The 12,500-nt window shown below is 48.2% G+C and overlaps 1 protein-coding gene across 2 annotated transcripts in view; it reads right to left on the bottom strand.

Moving 5' to 3' along the window:
* Positions 1 to 12,500, bottom strand: part of cep112 (centrosomal protein 112) — a 110,012-nt gene that overhangs the window by 19,498 nt on the left and 78,014 nt on the right. For both annotated transcript variants that reach the window (XM_048245230.1, XM_048245229.1), the window contains exons 21-22: positions 9,210 to 9,272; positions 3,920 to 4,069 (exon numbers count right to left, since the gene is read on the bottom strand). In XM_048245230.1, the coding sequence (XP_048101187.1) occupies positions 3,920 to 4,069; positions 9,210 to 9,272 (213 nt within the window). The remainder of the gene's footprint in view (positions 1 to 3,919; positions 4,070 to 9,209; positions 9,273 to 12,500) is intronic.

The raw sequence follows: 12,500 nt of genomic DNA, 5'->3' as shown, positions 1-12,500 counted from the left end.
GCCACTGCCAAGGCTTATGCATGCCAGCTCGTCCTTTAGAAATCCTTGAACAGGCAACAGCTACAAAGCTGTTTGGTCTATGTGTGTGTTCGTGAGTGTGTGTGTGTGCGCGCACGCAGGCATGTCCACATAATTAAAGTAGACCTGATGTGGTTCAGTCGGAGTTTGAGGATGAGAGAGGGAGGAGAGAACAAAACATGGTGCTTGTTGTCTTCCTCCAGTTTAGCCCTTGAGGTGCATTGTGTGCGCAGCTGTTTGTGTTGTTGTGCCGCTTAGAGAGCAACCGCAACCTGCAAAGAGACCTTGGAGAATCACACGGAATATGAGTACAAACCATACGGAACAACAAGCATGCATCTACCTGCACACAAAAACACATATCTACTTGCGCGTGCACACACGCATGCATGCACACACACACACACACACACACACACACACACACACACACACACACACACACACACACACACTCCCAGATCAACAGCAAAACTTTTGTATTTTTGCTTTGTGAGCTTTTGCGTGCGAAAAAACAATACACTTCAATTTGAACTTGAGTGACTGGAATGAATATACTGCAGCTTTGTTTAGCACTAGCATGCTACAGTACTTAAAAAGGAGCGTCCCTTTAAAACTGATTACTGACACATAATTAGACACTTCAGCACAAATACAGTGTACTGATACATTTCTCAACTACTTTTCTGGATTCTTGAGTACCTATCCTATTCTGGACATCAGCAAACCAAAGACACAAGCAAGTGTTTCATCAACTAGTCGACTAATAAAATGACTGGACAGTGCTGTAGGCAGCTGTCCACTAGTCATGGACAAAATGGCTAAAGGCTAAATGGGCTGAACATTTTTTATGTATGGAAGTACTTAATGGAAAATGAGACATGTAAGTTGTGTACAGCTGTGTTAAAGTACAGTAAGAACAGGTCTGCTGTGAATAAGCATCTATAAATGAATCCCCCGTTGCCAAGAGCTTGCACTAGCAGTAATGTTAGCACCAGCACATTACCGGTGCTTAGCGATTAACATTAGTCAACTAGTCCACAACTATCGACAAACTTGTCAACGGGCAAAAATCTGTAGCCATGAAATCTCTATATTGAGCTAAAATGAGCTGAAAATCTGAAAAAAAAAAAAAAAAAAACAACAACAGTGTGTTCACTGCTGGTACTCCGGGGCCGTTTTACCACCTCGAACGTGCATTTCTTTCTGTGAACCGAACGCCGTGTTGTCCATTATCCCTTACCTATCTTACACACTAGTTTATGTCAGTGCAATGGCCATTTTAGGCATAGAACCTCTGTAATGTCTCAGGTCCTGTAATGTGATATCCTCTCAAATGTAATATTGCCCTAACCCTTCCAAACCTGAGAAAGGCAATGGGACACAGAGGTGGATGGACAAAAAAATTCAGCCCAGCCTCCGTGTCCAGCATGGCCTGGACTGACCCTGGTCTGGGACACCTGAGCCTCTGCTCTGTCTTCAAACCGATCTGTGAAATAAAGCACAGGCCTCTGTCCTGTCCTGTCCACCCCCCTCTCCACACTCCTTTCATCCTCAGGTCTTCTCTCTCTCCCTCCCTCCCTCCCGCCTGCCGTCAACTTGAAACAGGCGAGCGAGCGGACATTAAAGGGCCCAATCAAAGCGCGCGCGGTGGAGGCTGGGCTCTGCTTTAGGAATGTCAAGCACTAAAAACACGCCGGCCTGCCTCTTGATCATTCTCCCTTTGACTCCTGGCTTTTTTCTCCTTCCTTCTCTGTCTTTCCCCCCCCCCTTTGTGTTGCTCTTCCTCTTTGTCAGTCCTTCCCACTGGCAATGTTATCTGCCAGGGCTGCAACCTGTCCTTACTGGACCTGGCCAAACCCCCTTTTCACCGGCCTGCACACCCCTGATTTTTAAATAAAGCCTGCTCAAGGACACAGAAGCACCTGAAAGGTAGTGTGGTGTTTCGGTGAGGGAGCGCCCCCGGTCCATCCACACTCACCAGGCCACAGCTAGCCATTATGTCCTCATATCAGCACTCCAGCGTGACCGTGGATTAGCGCAGATGATCAGCAGCTCATTGGTCAGTCCAGCGTTCATTACCGAGCGGTCTGAGCGGAGCAGGTGGAAAGTGTGACTCCAAGGAGACGCGTCTACGAGAGCCTGTGATGTGAGCGAGTCAGGGGACGTGACAAGACCTGACGCAGCAGCTTTGGAACGGGATCAGGGGGTTAAGGCACGGCAGTTAAAGTTTAACCACAACAGATCAGATCACATCAGGCTGTCCTGGGTTAGGACGGACGTGAACCAGAAATTAATCACTAGCCACCATCATTGTTTTTTTTCTTTCTCTATCTCTCATGCTCTGTGCATTTCTAATCAAAGCCCTCGCATACCTCAGGAGTAAGGCATGAGCACACTTCACAACAACAAATACTTACTGAGACTCACTTTCATGTACTGTATGAAAGACGCCTATTGTAAGTGTGCATGTGTGTGTGTGTGTGTGTGTCTGTGTGAATAATGCCTTTGAACCTGCAGAAACAAAAACCAGTTTGGCATTCTAAAGGCCCAATAAACTAAGAGAGACCAAAATGCCTGTATGCTCAAGTATGCACTGTGCACCACACAAACTCTCACGGGCAACGAGAGCCACTTATAATGGCTCCACATCCACACATATGGTGCCCATATAAAGACAGCCGCGCGGACTCGGGGTGTCCTGCGAGTCCAAGCACGCGTCCTAATCCCAACCGTGTGGGAGAAGGAAGAAGCAGCGGGACGTGGACATCTGATCCCAGACCAGCGCCATCACAACAACTGTGTTTGGGATTATTACATTCAGCAGCGCCACCACTTTGATGTGTGCTCTCTTTCTTTTTTCTGTCTTTTATTCTGTCTTCCTGCCTTTCTTTTTCTCCCCCCCTCTTCCCTCGTTCTCCTCTCTTTCTCCTCTCCTCGCTTGGGCCCCCTTCAGCTCGCACAATTTGGCCTTTGAAGTGAGCAGCTCTGGAAACAATGGCCGCCCCGCCACACGCTTGCTCTGGCCGTCCAAAAGCAGAACCAGTTAACAAACGGCACGCTCTCTTTTCTCCTCTCTTTCATATCCTCCTGGAACCATCCCTCCCTCCCTCCCTCCCTCATCTCTCTTTCTTTCTCTAGAGCCATTATCTACGCCGTCTCCCTCTTTCTGTCTCGCTCTCTGGTGTCTGGACTTTAATCAGCCTGTAATTGCGGCCTCATTAACTGAGCAGTTAACACTGACGGCTCGCAATAACAAGGCCCACGCTCGACATGCCAGGGAAGCAGTGTGTGTGTGTGTGTGTGTGTGTGTGTGTGTGTGTGTGTGTGTGTGTGTGTGTGCTATATAAATGTAACGTGTTGCTGTTGTTGTGTGTGTGAGTGAATGAGTGAGGAGTGAGTGTGAGAGAGAGAATGTGTGCATGTCTAGGGTAAGTTGGACATGACACCCTAACTTCTAAGTTTCTCTGGGCTGGATGTACTCAGACAAAGCCTTGGGCAGCCGCTGGCTTTGACCAGCACAGACATAACACATTGAAATCACTCCTTAGGGCCAGATAAACATTGCGCTAAGCAGTAAACACACTATTCTCTAGAACTCCACGCACTGATGCCAATGTATTGGCATGTGATCTCTATGCAAGTGTCATCTATCATTACCACTATCAGTTCCTTTGTCAATCACACACACAAACACACACACACACACACACAAAAAAACACAGACACTGATTGCAGTGTCAACTTCTGTACCTCCATCAAGACCCAGTGGCTCTACCTTTGAGTACAACTGGAGGGTAGTTATTTGGACCTGAGCTGAGATGGTGAAAGCTCTGTTGATCTGAGAAGTGTGTGTGTGTGTGTGTGTGTGTGTGTGTGTGTGTGTGTGTGTGTGTCTCACCTGACAGGCCTTGTCTGCGTGGCGGCTGAGGCGACTCCTCTCCTCGTCCCAGCGGGCCATGGCGTCCTGCAGCTGCTGTTCCATGGCCTGCTGAGCCTGACGCGCCTCCTCACGACCCGCACACGCCGCTGCCTGCACGTCCGCCATCGTCTGCACACACACACACACACACACACACACACACACACCCACACACACCCACCCACACCCACACACGTCACACTTGCAGGAATACAAATCCACAAACAAGTCCATGTGCAATGTCCATGTGCCAATGCACGTACACAGAAAAATATAATCAGAGCTAAACAAATAAAACACACAAACATGCACGCTTGTGCTGACAGTATATGTCAATGGACGTTTGTTTTGATACAGTATATGTTAATGCATGTTTGTTTTGATACAGTATATGTAAATGTACACACACAAACACACACACACAAAGACAAAGAAGACGCACTGGCAGAGGTACCACTACTATCCTATGGAGACTGCCTGGTGAGCTATAGATGTTAAAAGGCTACAGTTGCTCCCAGCACTTAGGTACCCCTCCTACTGCAGATCTTCCTTAAACGTCTCCTCCTGGAGGGATCTCGCCGCGCGTCGCCAAGCAGCCCTGTTAGCTAACGGGAACGCTTTTTCTCCAGCTGCTGTGAGCGGATTACTAAACACTGCGGAGGTTCGGCTGGGGATGTTACTGCAGGTTAGTGTGGGTGTCGAGCTGACAGGTAAATCTGAGAGCTCAGAAGCTCTCCCCCTTTACGCCACACACACACACACACACACACACACACACACACACACACACACACACAGGTATTTCCATGAGCTTGTCAGGGGCTGTAACATTAAAGGCACATACATGGCAACAGATGTATGGGGGGCTTTCATGTGAGAGGTAATGACCAGGAGAACGACTTTCAGCCCCCATGTGCCTACCTGAGAAACAATCCACAGCTAGGGACTACAGAGACAGACCGTAAAAGACAAGAGAAAAAGGGGGAGAGAGAGGGAGGGAGAGAGAGAGAGAGAGAGAGAGAGCAACGAGACAGTGTGGTTAAGGGAGGGAGGAACAGGAGAACTGAGTTGGGTAACTTTGTGGTGCATGGGCTGTGAAATGAAAGACCTGCAGCGCCTCTTTGAACGTCCAGGAGCGAAAACGAGGAGATGCGTTAACGTCGCGGGTGCGGGAAGAGGAGTGGCTCAGGGGCAGAGAGAGGGCAGTGCGCTCACACACACATACACACACACACACACACACAAACACACACACACACACCCATACACACACACACACACACAAGTACACAACTGCTCCCGGCCCAGACAGATAATTGTTAGCAGTGCGTAACCTTCTCCCTCACAGGAGCGCATTAGTGTGTGTCTGTGTGTGTGTGTGTTTGTGTGTGTGTGTGTGTATGCACGTACGTGGGCGGTGGGAGTGAGCACCAGTGCACTGCGGCACGGTGTGATGGCAAAAGCAGCAGATTAGGCTTATTTTGTCAGTGGGCGAGCCCACATGAAAGCAACAAATGGCCCTTTATTATGGCAACATCGGTTCCCTCGGTAATCATTATTTCGCAATAAGAGATTCCAGCATCTAGTCTTTAGCCTGGAGGTATCTACTCATCCATCCCTCCCTCCCTCCATCCCTCCCTCCCTCCATCCCTCCCTCCCTCCACCACTGCCTCTCTTTCTTGTTCTTCTGGTAGCCTCCTCTCTGATATTCTCGGACCATTTTCCACTATAATTGCCTCGACCTGCCTTCTTTAATTTCTACGAGCTGCTTATTTAGAACGCTCTTACGCCATGACACACTGCAATGAAGCCCTTTGGAGTCTCGGTATGCTCATATCTAATGAGTGCCTTAAACACAGCCTACATATTTATATATAACTGCCGCACTCACACACACACACACACGTACACAAATACTAAGACATACACAGACACACACACAGCTTCAAACTAATTTCAGCATTTCTCTCTACCACTTTTCAGAGTATCATCGAGAGGGTTTGAAAAGGGGTGATAGGGGCCTCTGCTCCATAGTAGCAAAAGAATGAAAGAGAAAAGGGGGTAAGAAGAAAGAGACGCACAACAAAACAGCTCGATGATTGTTAACGGGTCAAGAGGAGGGGTCACTCATAGAGAGAGTGGGCAGCAGATGGAGGCTAATTCATATCTGAAAAGGAGTTGGCCTGACGAGCTGGAGGCCCCATTGAGGATTACCCGTACGCTGGTATGTTTTTAATTGGAGCATTATTTGGGCATGCGTGCATCTGGACGAGTGAGGAGGGACGCCTCTCAGGGCCCAGGGTTCAAAGGACACCTGTGTTGATTAGAGGTTGATCTGCGTGTGTGCGCAAATGAGTTTGTTTATCTGTACGTCTCTATACGGGTGTATGTGTGTGTGTGTGTGTGAGATGGGGGAGGGGAGGTTGGGAAGGATGCAGAATGTCAAAATACACACACACACACACACACACACACACACACACACACACACACACACACACACTTTCTTGGTCTCTCTCTCACACACACACACACACACACATGTGTGAGCATGCACACAAAGGGAGGGCAGTCTCAGATGCAGGTTGAGAAAAACACCTTGAATTCTCTGGGCCTCTGAAGGGAAGCCACGTCCACTGCCGGCCAGTTTGTTCTCTCGGGCGAGCCGAGGCTTTAAAGTGGAAATGTTTGCTCGAGCTGGAGTGGCTTTTCATGCACAGCAGGCTCCTTATGTTCCATCTTCCATCTTGTGTGTGTGTGTGTGTGTGTGACTGCACAAACATCCTCTTGGGTGTCCAGCTGACTTCCACCACATTGGAACAACACACATCCACACATGCACACACAAAAGCAACCACAGCACACCTCATACATATACATATTTATGCTCTCAAGTTAGCATGCAGACAAGGTAACACACCTAGATGGGGTACAATCATATACACACACACACACACACACACCTAGGCACACACAGACGCAAACACACATACAAACACACACAGGCACACACACATGCACAGACACAGAAACACACACACACACGCATGCACAGACACACGCATACACGATGGCTGTTTAGTCCCCGCCGAAAGAGACGCTGGCGTCTCTGAACTCCACTCCACCCGCCAATTATTAGGAAACTTAATAGGCTTCTGTTTTCACACAACATCTGCTTGTCAACCTTTCAAACTGGCACTCGGCCGCCAGCGACCCAAAAGACAAAGGAGAGTGAGTGTGTGAGAGAAAGAGCGTGTAAGAAAGAGACAGAGAGAAGGAGAGAGGGATAGAGAGAGAGGTCGCTTTGAGTGTTATCAGAATGTCACATATTACCAACCGTCCCGTATGTCCAACCTCTTACGTGTATGTATCACTTAATATTCATTTCTATACAAACCAAGACGGCAGATTCCTAAAGAAACGCAAGCACCCACACCATAAGTGTATCTAAATTAGCCATGTACCAAAAATTGCAGCCCAGCCCAGAAGCCCAGCACTAAACTCCGAGCGTGGTAAACAAAATCAGATATTTCAGGCAGTAAAATCCCCTGTAAGAACTAAACTAGATTTTGTTCAAATCTACACACCTATCGCTACTGAAAAATGTAAGGTTCATTTATCCAATGTTATTTTGAAGTATTAAAAAACATCATTGTTTTAGAATGTTCAAACGAAATGGTTGGTAATTAGCACATTTACGATATTATGGTGAGGTTAAAAAAGTCTGGCCTGGGATTTCTCTCTCTCTCAATCTAACAAACTCCTTTCTCTTCCGTCTTTGCAGATAAGTGTTAAAGGTCATATCATGTGGTTGCTGGACGAGGCTTTAACGTCCCCTTTGGTGAAATAAAATAATCAACACGTGACATTCACCATACAAAAGGCAATGGTGGAGACATTAGCAGATCCATGTCAGTCCATGACAGGGCCTACCATGACAGAGAGGAAGAGAGGACAAGACAGAAGGGGCAAGAGGAGCGGAGATCAAGATGGTGGAAGAGAGTAGAGAGAGAATAGGGTAGCAACACAAGAGAAGAAGCCACAAAGGTTGTGGGTTCGAGTCCCGGCTGTGCCCTTAAACAAGGCACTTGTGAGTGCAACTGGTAACTGTAATTTGCTTTGGAGCGTCATAAAAGCGTCATCTAAATACATCCATATGTGTAGAGAGCTAACAAGAGGAACGTAAAAGAGTAGAAAAGAGTAAAAGAGAATGCCCGTGTGATAAGGAAGTGAAGACCTGAGAAGAAGCGCAGAGTTCTAGATGTTGGAGGTGGATGAGTGAGGAGCGCTGCACGGGCACACTGTAGCTATGAGTGAGGAGCGCTGCATGGGCACTGTGGCTATGAGCAGGGATGTAGTGGAGGCTAAACGCAAGTAAACAAAGTTTATCCACCTCTGAAATTTCAGAAATAAGAGTTTATCCACCTCTCAAAAGAGTTTATTCACCAATTGCAACTTTTAACATCCAAAAATCACACTGTATTATCTACATTCACAATATGTACAATCACTAATACTCTAGGAACCATTTAATACCACTGGTATTGTTATAAACATTGGACAATAACCTCCACCATCATCAAAGATGTTCTGAATGCCTTTTTAAAAAATCCGATTCCGCGTGGCACAGTCCATATCACCGTGATCACAGAATTCATTGTTTACCCACCTCTTATTTTACCACTTCATCCCTGGCTATGAGTGAGGAGCGCTGCACGGGCACACTGCACAGGCACACTGTAGCTATGAGTGAGGAGCGCTGCACGGGCAAAGTATAGCTATGAGTGAGGAGTGCTGCACGGGCAAAGTATAGCTATGAGTGAGGAGCGCTGCACGGGCACACTGTAGCTATGAGTGAGGAGCGCTGCACGGGCACACTGTAGCTATGAGTGAGGAGCGCTGCACGGGCACACTGTAGCTATGAGTGAGGAGTGCTGCACGGGCACACTGTAGATATGAGTCACGGGGCATTCCTTCTCCAGTGTGGGCTCCTAACCACCTTACCGAGGTGCACTAGGAAGCAGCGCCATACGGAACAATGCACCCTGTATGCAGCTGCACTTAGCTCTACCAGTGCAGAGAAAACAGACAAACAGTTGAAGGAGTGTGTGTGTGTGTGTGTGTGTGTGTGTGTGTGTGTGTGTGTGTATGTGAGTGGGCGGGTGGAAGTGTGTGTAAGGGGCGTTTGCGGGACAGTCCCTCTAAACCCCCTGCATCTAAACTCCAGGCCTATCTCCTGCTGTTCTGCTGGGAGGAAGAGCGTGTTTACCTGTGCAGACTTAACCAGCCTCTGGTTGTACTCCCGTTCCAGCTGCTTCAACCTGCTGTTGCTCTGCACACAAGAAGGGGGAGTGGAGGGGAGAGAGAGGGAGGGAGAGGGAGAGAGAGAGAGGGAGGGAAAGAGAGAGGGAAGGAAAAGAAACATGTAACTGGATCGGCTGGTAGGAAATGCATGCTCAGACACTTTGCTGTTGACCCCTGCGACTGGCAGCCTGTCCGCAGGGCTGTCGCCGGGGATGACGCACCTCCCCCCACCCCCACCACGCCGCACACACACACACACACACACACACACAGTCACATACACCACACACACACACCCCTCCCCCGAGCGAGAGGCCTCTGCTTTGATCGTGGGCCAACTATTCATCACTTAACAGGAAGGAGAAGAAGCAGAAGAAACAAAAAGAAGGCAGAAAAAAAAATCCAAGTCCGCTGCCAATTATCTGCAAAATAAGAATGGAACACAAGAGAGGGAGAAAAAAAACAACCATCCTGCAAAACACAAAGACAGAAAGAGAAAGAAGAAGGGAGAGACACCCACAGAGAGAAAGAGAGAGAGAGACAGACAGACAGATGTAAACAAAGCAAAGAAAGAGGGATCATTTGGAGCTCTCTAACCGGAGAGCTGGGCAGAGACGCGCGTGGCTAGGCTAACGCTAATGATGAGGTCTGCCGTCTCATCTAGGCTCCGACTGCCGCCCCTGCAGACACCTGAGCCGAGCCAACAGTAGGGGGCCATGATGGAACATACCTGCTCAGAGCGCACCATGGAAATCTACACACTATGGGGGACGCCATTAATCATATTTTACTTATGTAAACAGTGGGCTATACTTTTACCGGAGGAGGGGATATGGTGATGAAAGATGAGTGAGGCTATGCATGTGTACAACCAGGCTGAGAAAATGAGGAACAACTCTGTTTTTGTCTGAGAGAGCCAGGCCTATCTGCATTGGTGACAGATTGGCGGGATAGAATACTCTTTTCTCACTCATAATACTCTTTTTGAGAAATCATTCATCTTCAAGTCGGTTGCCACAGAGATCACGCTAACCTGATTAAAAGTCTACTTTTCAGACAGTAGTCTGTAAAAGAAACGGGGAACAGAAAGACGAGTTTAACGGCCTGATGTATCATGGCAGTAGCCATACTGAGGTCATGGCTGTAATCCCTCAAATGCACACAACTCCTGAGATGTACTCCTCTGGTAGCCTGGATTAAAAGCGTCTGCTTAACGACTGACATTGCATGTAAATAAGGTTTATATAACACTGACACTACTGTGCAACATTGGGGAAGACTTCTCCGAGTCCTTTCAAAGACTTTTATTCAACCATTAAACAAACTCTTGGCCCATCAAGTTCTGTGTAGTGGCGGATATACAGAAGACATTTAAAGCTGCTTAATTTACTGTCCTAAATGCCCTCAAACTACTGGCCTTCCTCTCTAGTGTAACCTGTACACAGAGGGCTAGTGAAAACATCCTGATAGGACAGGGCATGATACTTAAAAATCATGTGTTAAAGGGACACCAGGCAAGCCTGATGCTTTTTCTCTATGAAACTTGGTCTGAAGCTCTTTTCCTTTTCTTTGCATCTTCCGTCAAGGATTTTCGCTGCTTCTTCGCCGGCTCTGCCATTATACACACGTTTGCAACAATCGCTAGCGTTTCATTAGCCTCTGTGCTGTGGATGCTGGATGTAAACTGATCCTGCTTCGGGTCGGCGGGTACGATACACTGAACTTGTAAGCGGGATATTCTTCCTACAGGCAGTAGGGCGGCGAGAGAGTCTTCATTCGCCCTGTAATGAGTCATTTAACCATATACCGACTTGCGAAGATGAGTAATTAACACGAAAATGTTGCTTGGTGTCCCTTTAAAGGATCTACCAGAAACTAGAGCATAAGTATGCTAAACACTGAAAGGACAGAACGAGCACAGGGAACACAGGGAAGTCCCTATTCCTATGGGTTGCTTGAGTTTGGTTGCTAGGAGTGCTCCGAGGCCTTCTCGTCCCCCTGTGCAAAGACTTCAGAACTCACTGCAGTAGAGCAGGCCACAGGGCTCTGATGCCCAGTTGAAGAACCCTAAAATTGCTCATTTAAACATGAACAGTCTACAACTAACAGCTGGCTGTGGCACTGAATATTTGATTAATAGGAATAATTACTGTGTGTAGCAGAGAGTAGGAAAAGAAAAGAGTGAGCCTCACTATAAATAAATAGTGATATACACAGCATCAAACCTCTCACTCAGTCTTAAAAAAAAGAACTACTAGCAGGTAAAAGAACGCAAATGGGTTAGCTTAGCACCACTGGCCAAATGAATGGCCCAGTATGGAAACTGAGATGAGAATGAACTACTCATGGCTTGGGCACCTCTACTGCTCTCCCTCCCTGTGGAAAGTCCCCTCACTTCCAGACCGTTCATCTTCCTCTCCTCACCAACTCCACAGACTCATTGTCACCTCCTCCTCAGGGGAGGTGGGGATGGAGGTAAAGGGGTGGGAGGAGGAGGTGGAGGAGGAGGAGGAGGAGGAGAGGCAAGAGCAGAGACGGCTGGCCAGGGCCATGAATGCATTTGCCAAGGGATTTAAAGGCCCACGAACTTGGCTTTATCAGCCCCAGTGGGTGAAGGCCAAGGGTGCCGTGATGTCTTAAGAAGCCGATCACCGCTGCGTGCATCTGCACCCGTCTGACAAGTCGGCGAGAGGGGGGGGGAGAGAGAGAGTGAGCTTAGGATGGGTGTAGGGCGTTAGATGGAGGAAAGGAGGACTAGAAAAAGAGAGAGAAAAAAGAAAGAGGGAGTGAGCGAGAGACATGGGCGGCAGCAACAAAGAGGAGGGGAGCTTACAGAATCAATATGAGATGAAAAGAAAGCCAGAGCAGCAGAAAAAAAGCCCTTAAAAGAGCTGCTTTTATTCGGGGGGTGGAGGGGAGGGGGGGATGGAGTGTGAGGCCCCCTGGCTGCCATCACCATCTGGCGCTGAGATTAGCTGGCTGATGACCCAAACCTGCCCACCACCACCACGGCCGCTGATGCCCAGCCCAGCCCACACCTCACTCAGCAGCAACACTCTTCTCTGGGCTGCAGCTCTGCAGGCACCAACACCAGCCGCAGCAGCATGCCCAGGGGCAACACCTTCAACGTAGCCCACGGGCATCTCTTCAATGGGGTAGTCTACCAGTGGCTTCTGAGCGTTTTGGAGCATATTGTGTCTTTGTACTTAAACAACACGCCAGTGAGCTAGTGAAATCGTACCACTGATTTGGTCTA

This window comes from Alosa alosa, chromosome 6 (genome assembly GCF_017589495.1).
Source record: "Alosa alosa isolate M-15738 ecotype Scorff River chromosome 6, AALO_Geno_1.1, whole genome shotgun sequence".
NCBI lineage: Eukaryota > Metazoa > Chordata > Actinopteri > Clupeiformes > Clupeidae > Alosa > Alosa alosa.
Note: the sequence above shows the minus strand (reverse complement) of the source record. Positions and strands in the feature narration are given on the sequence as shown.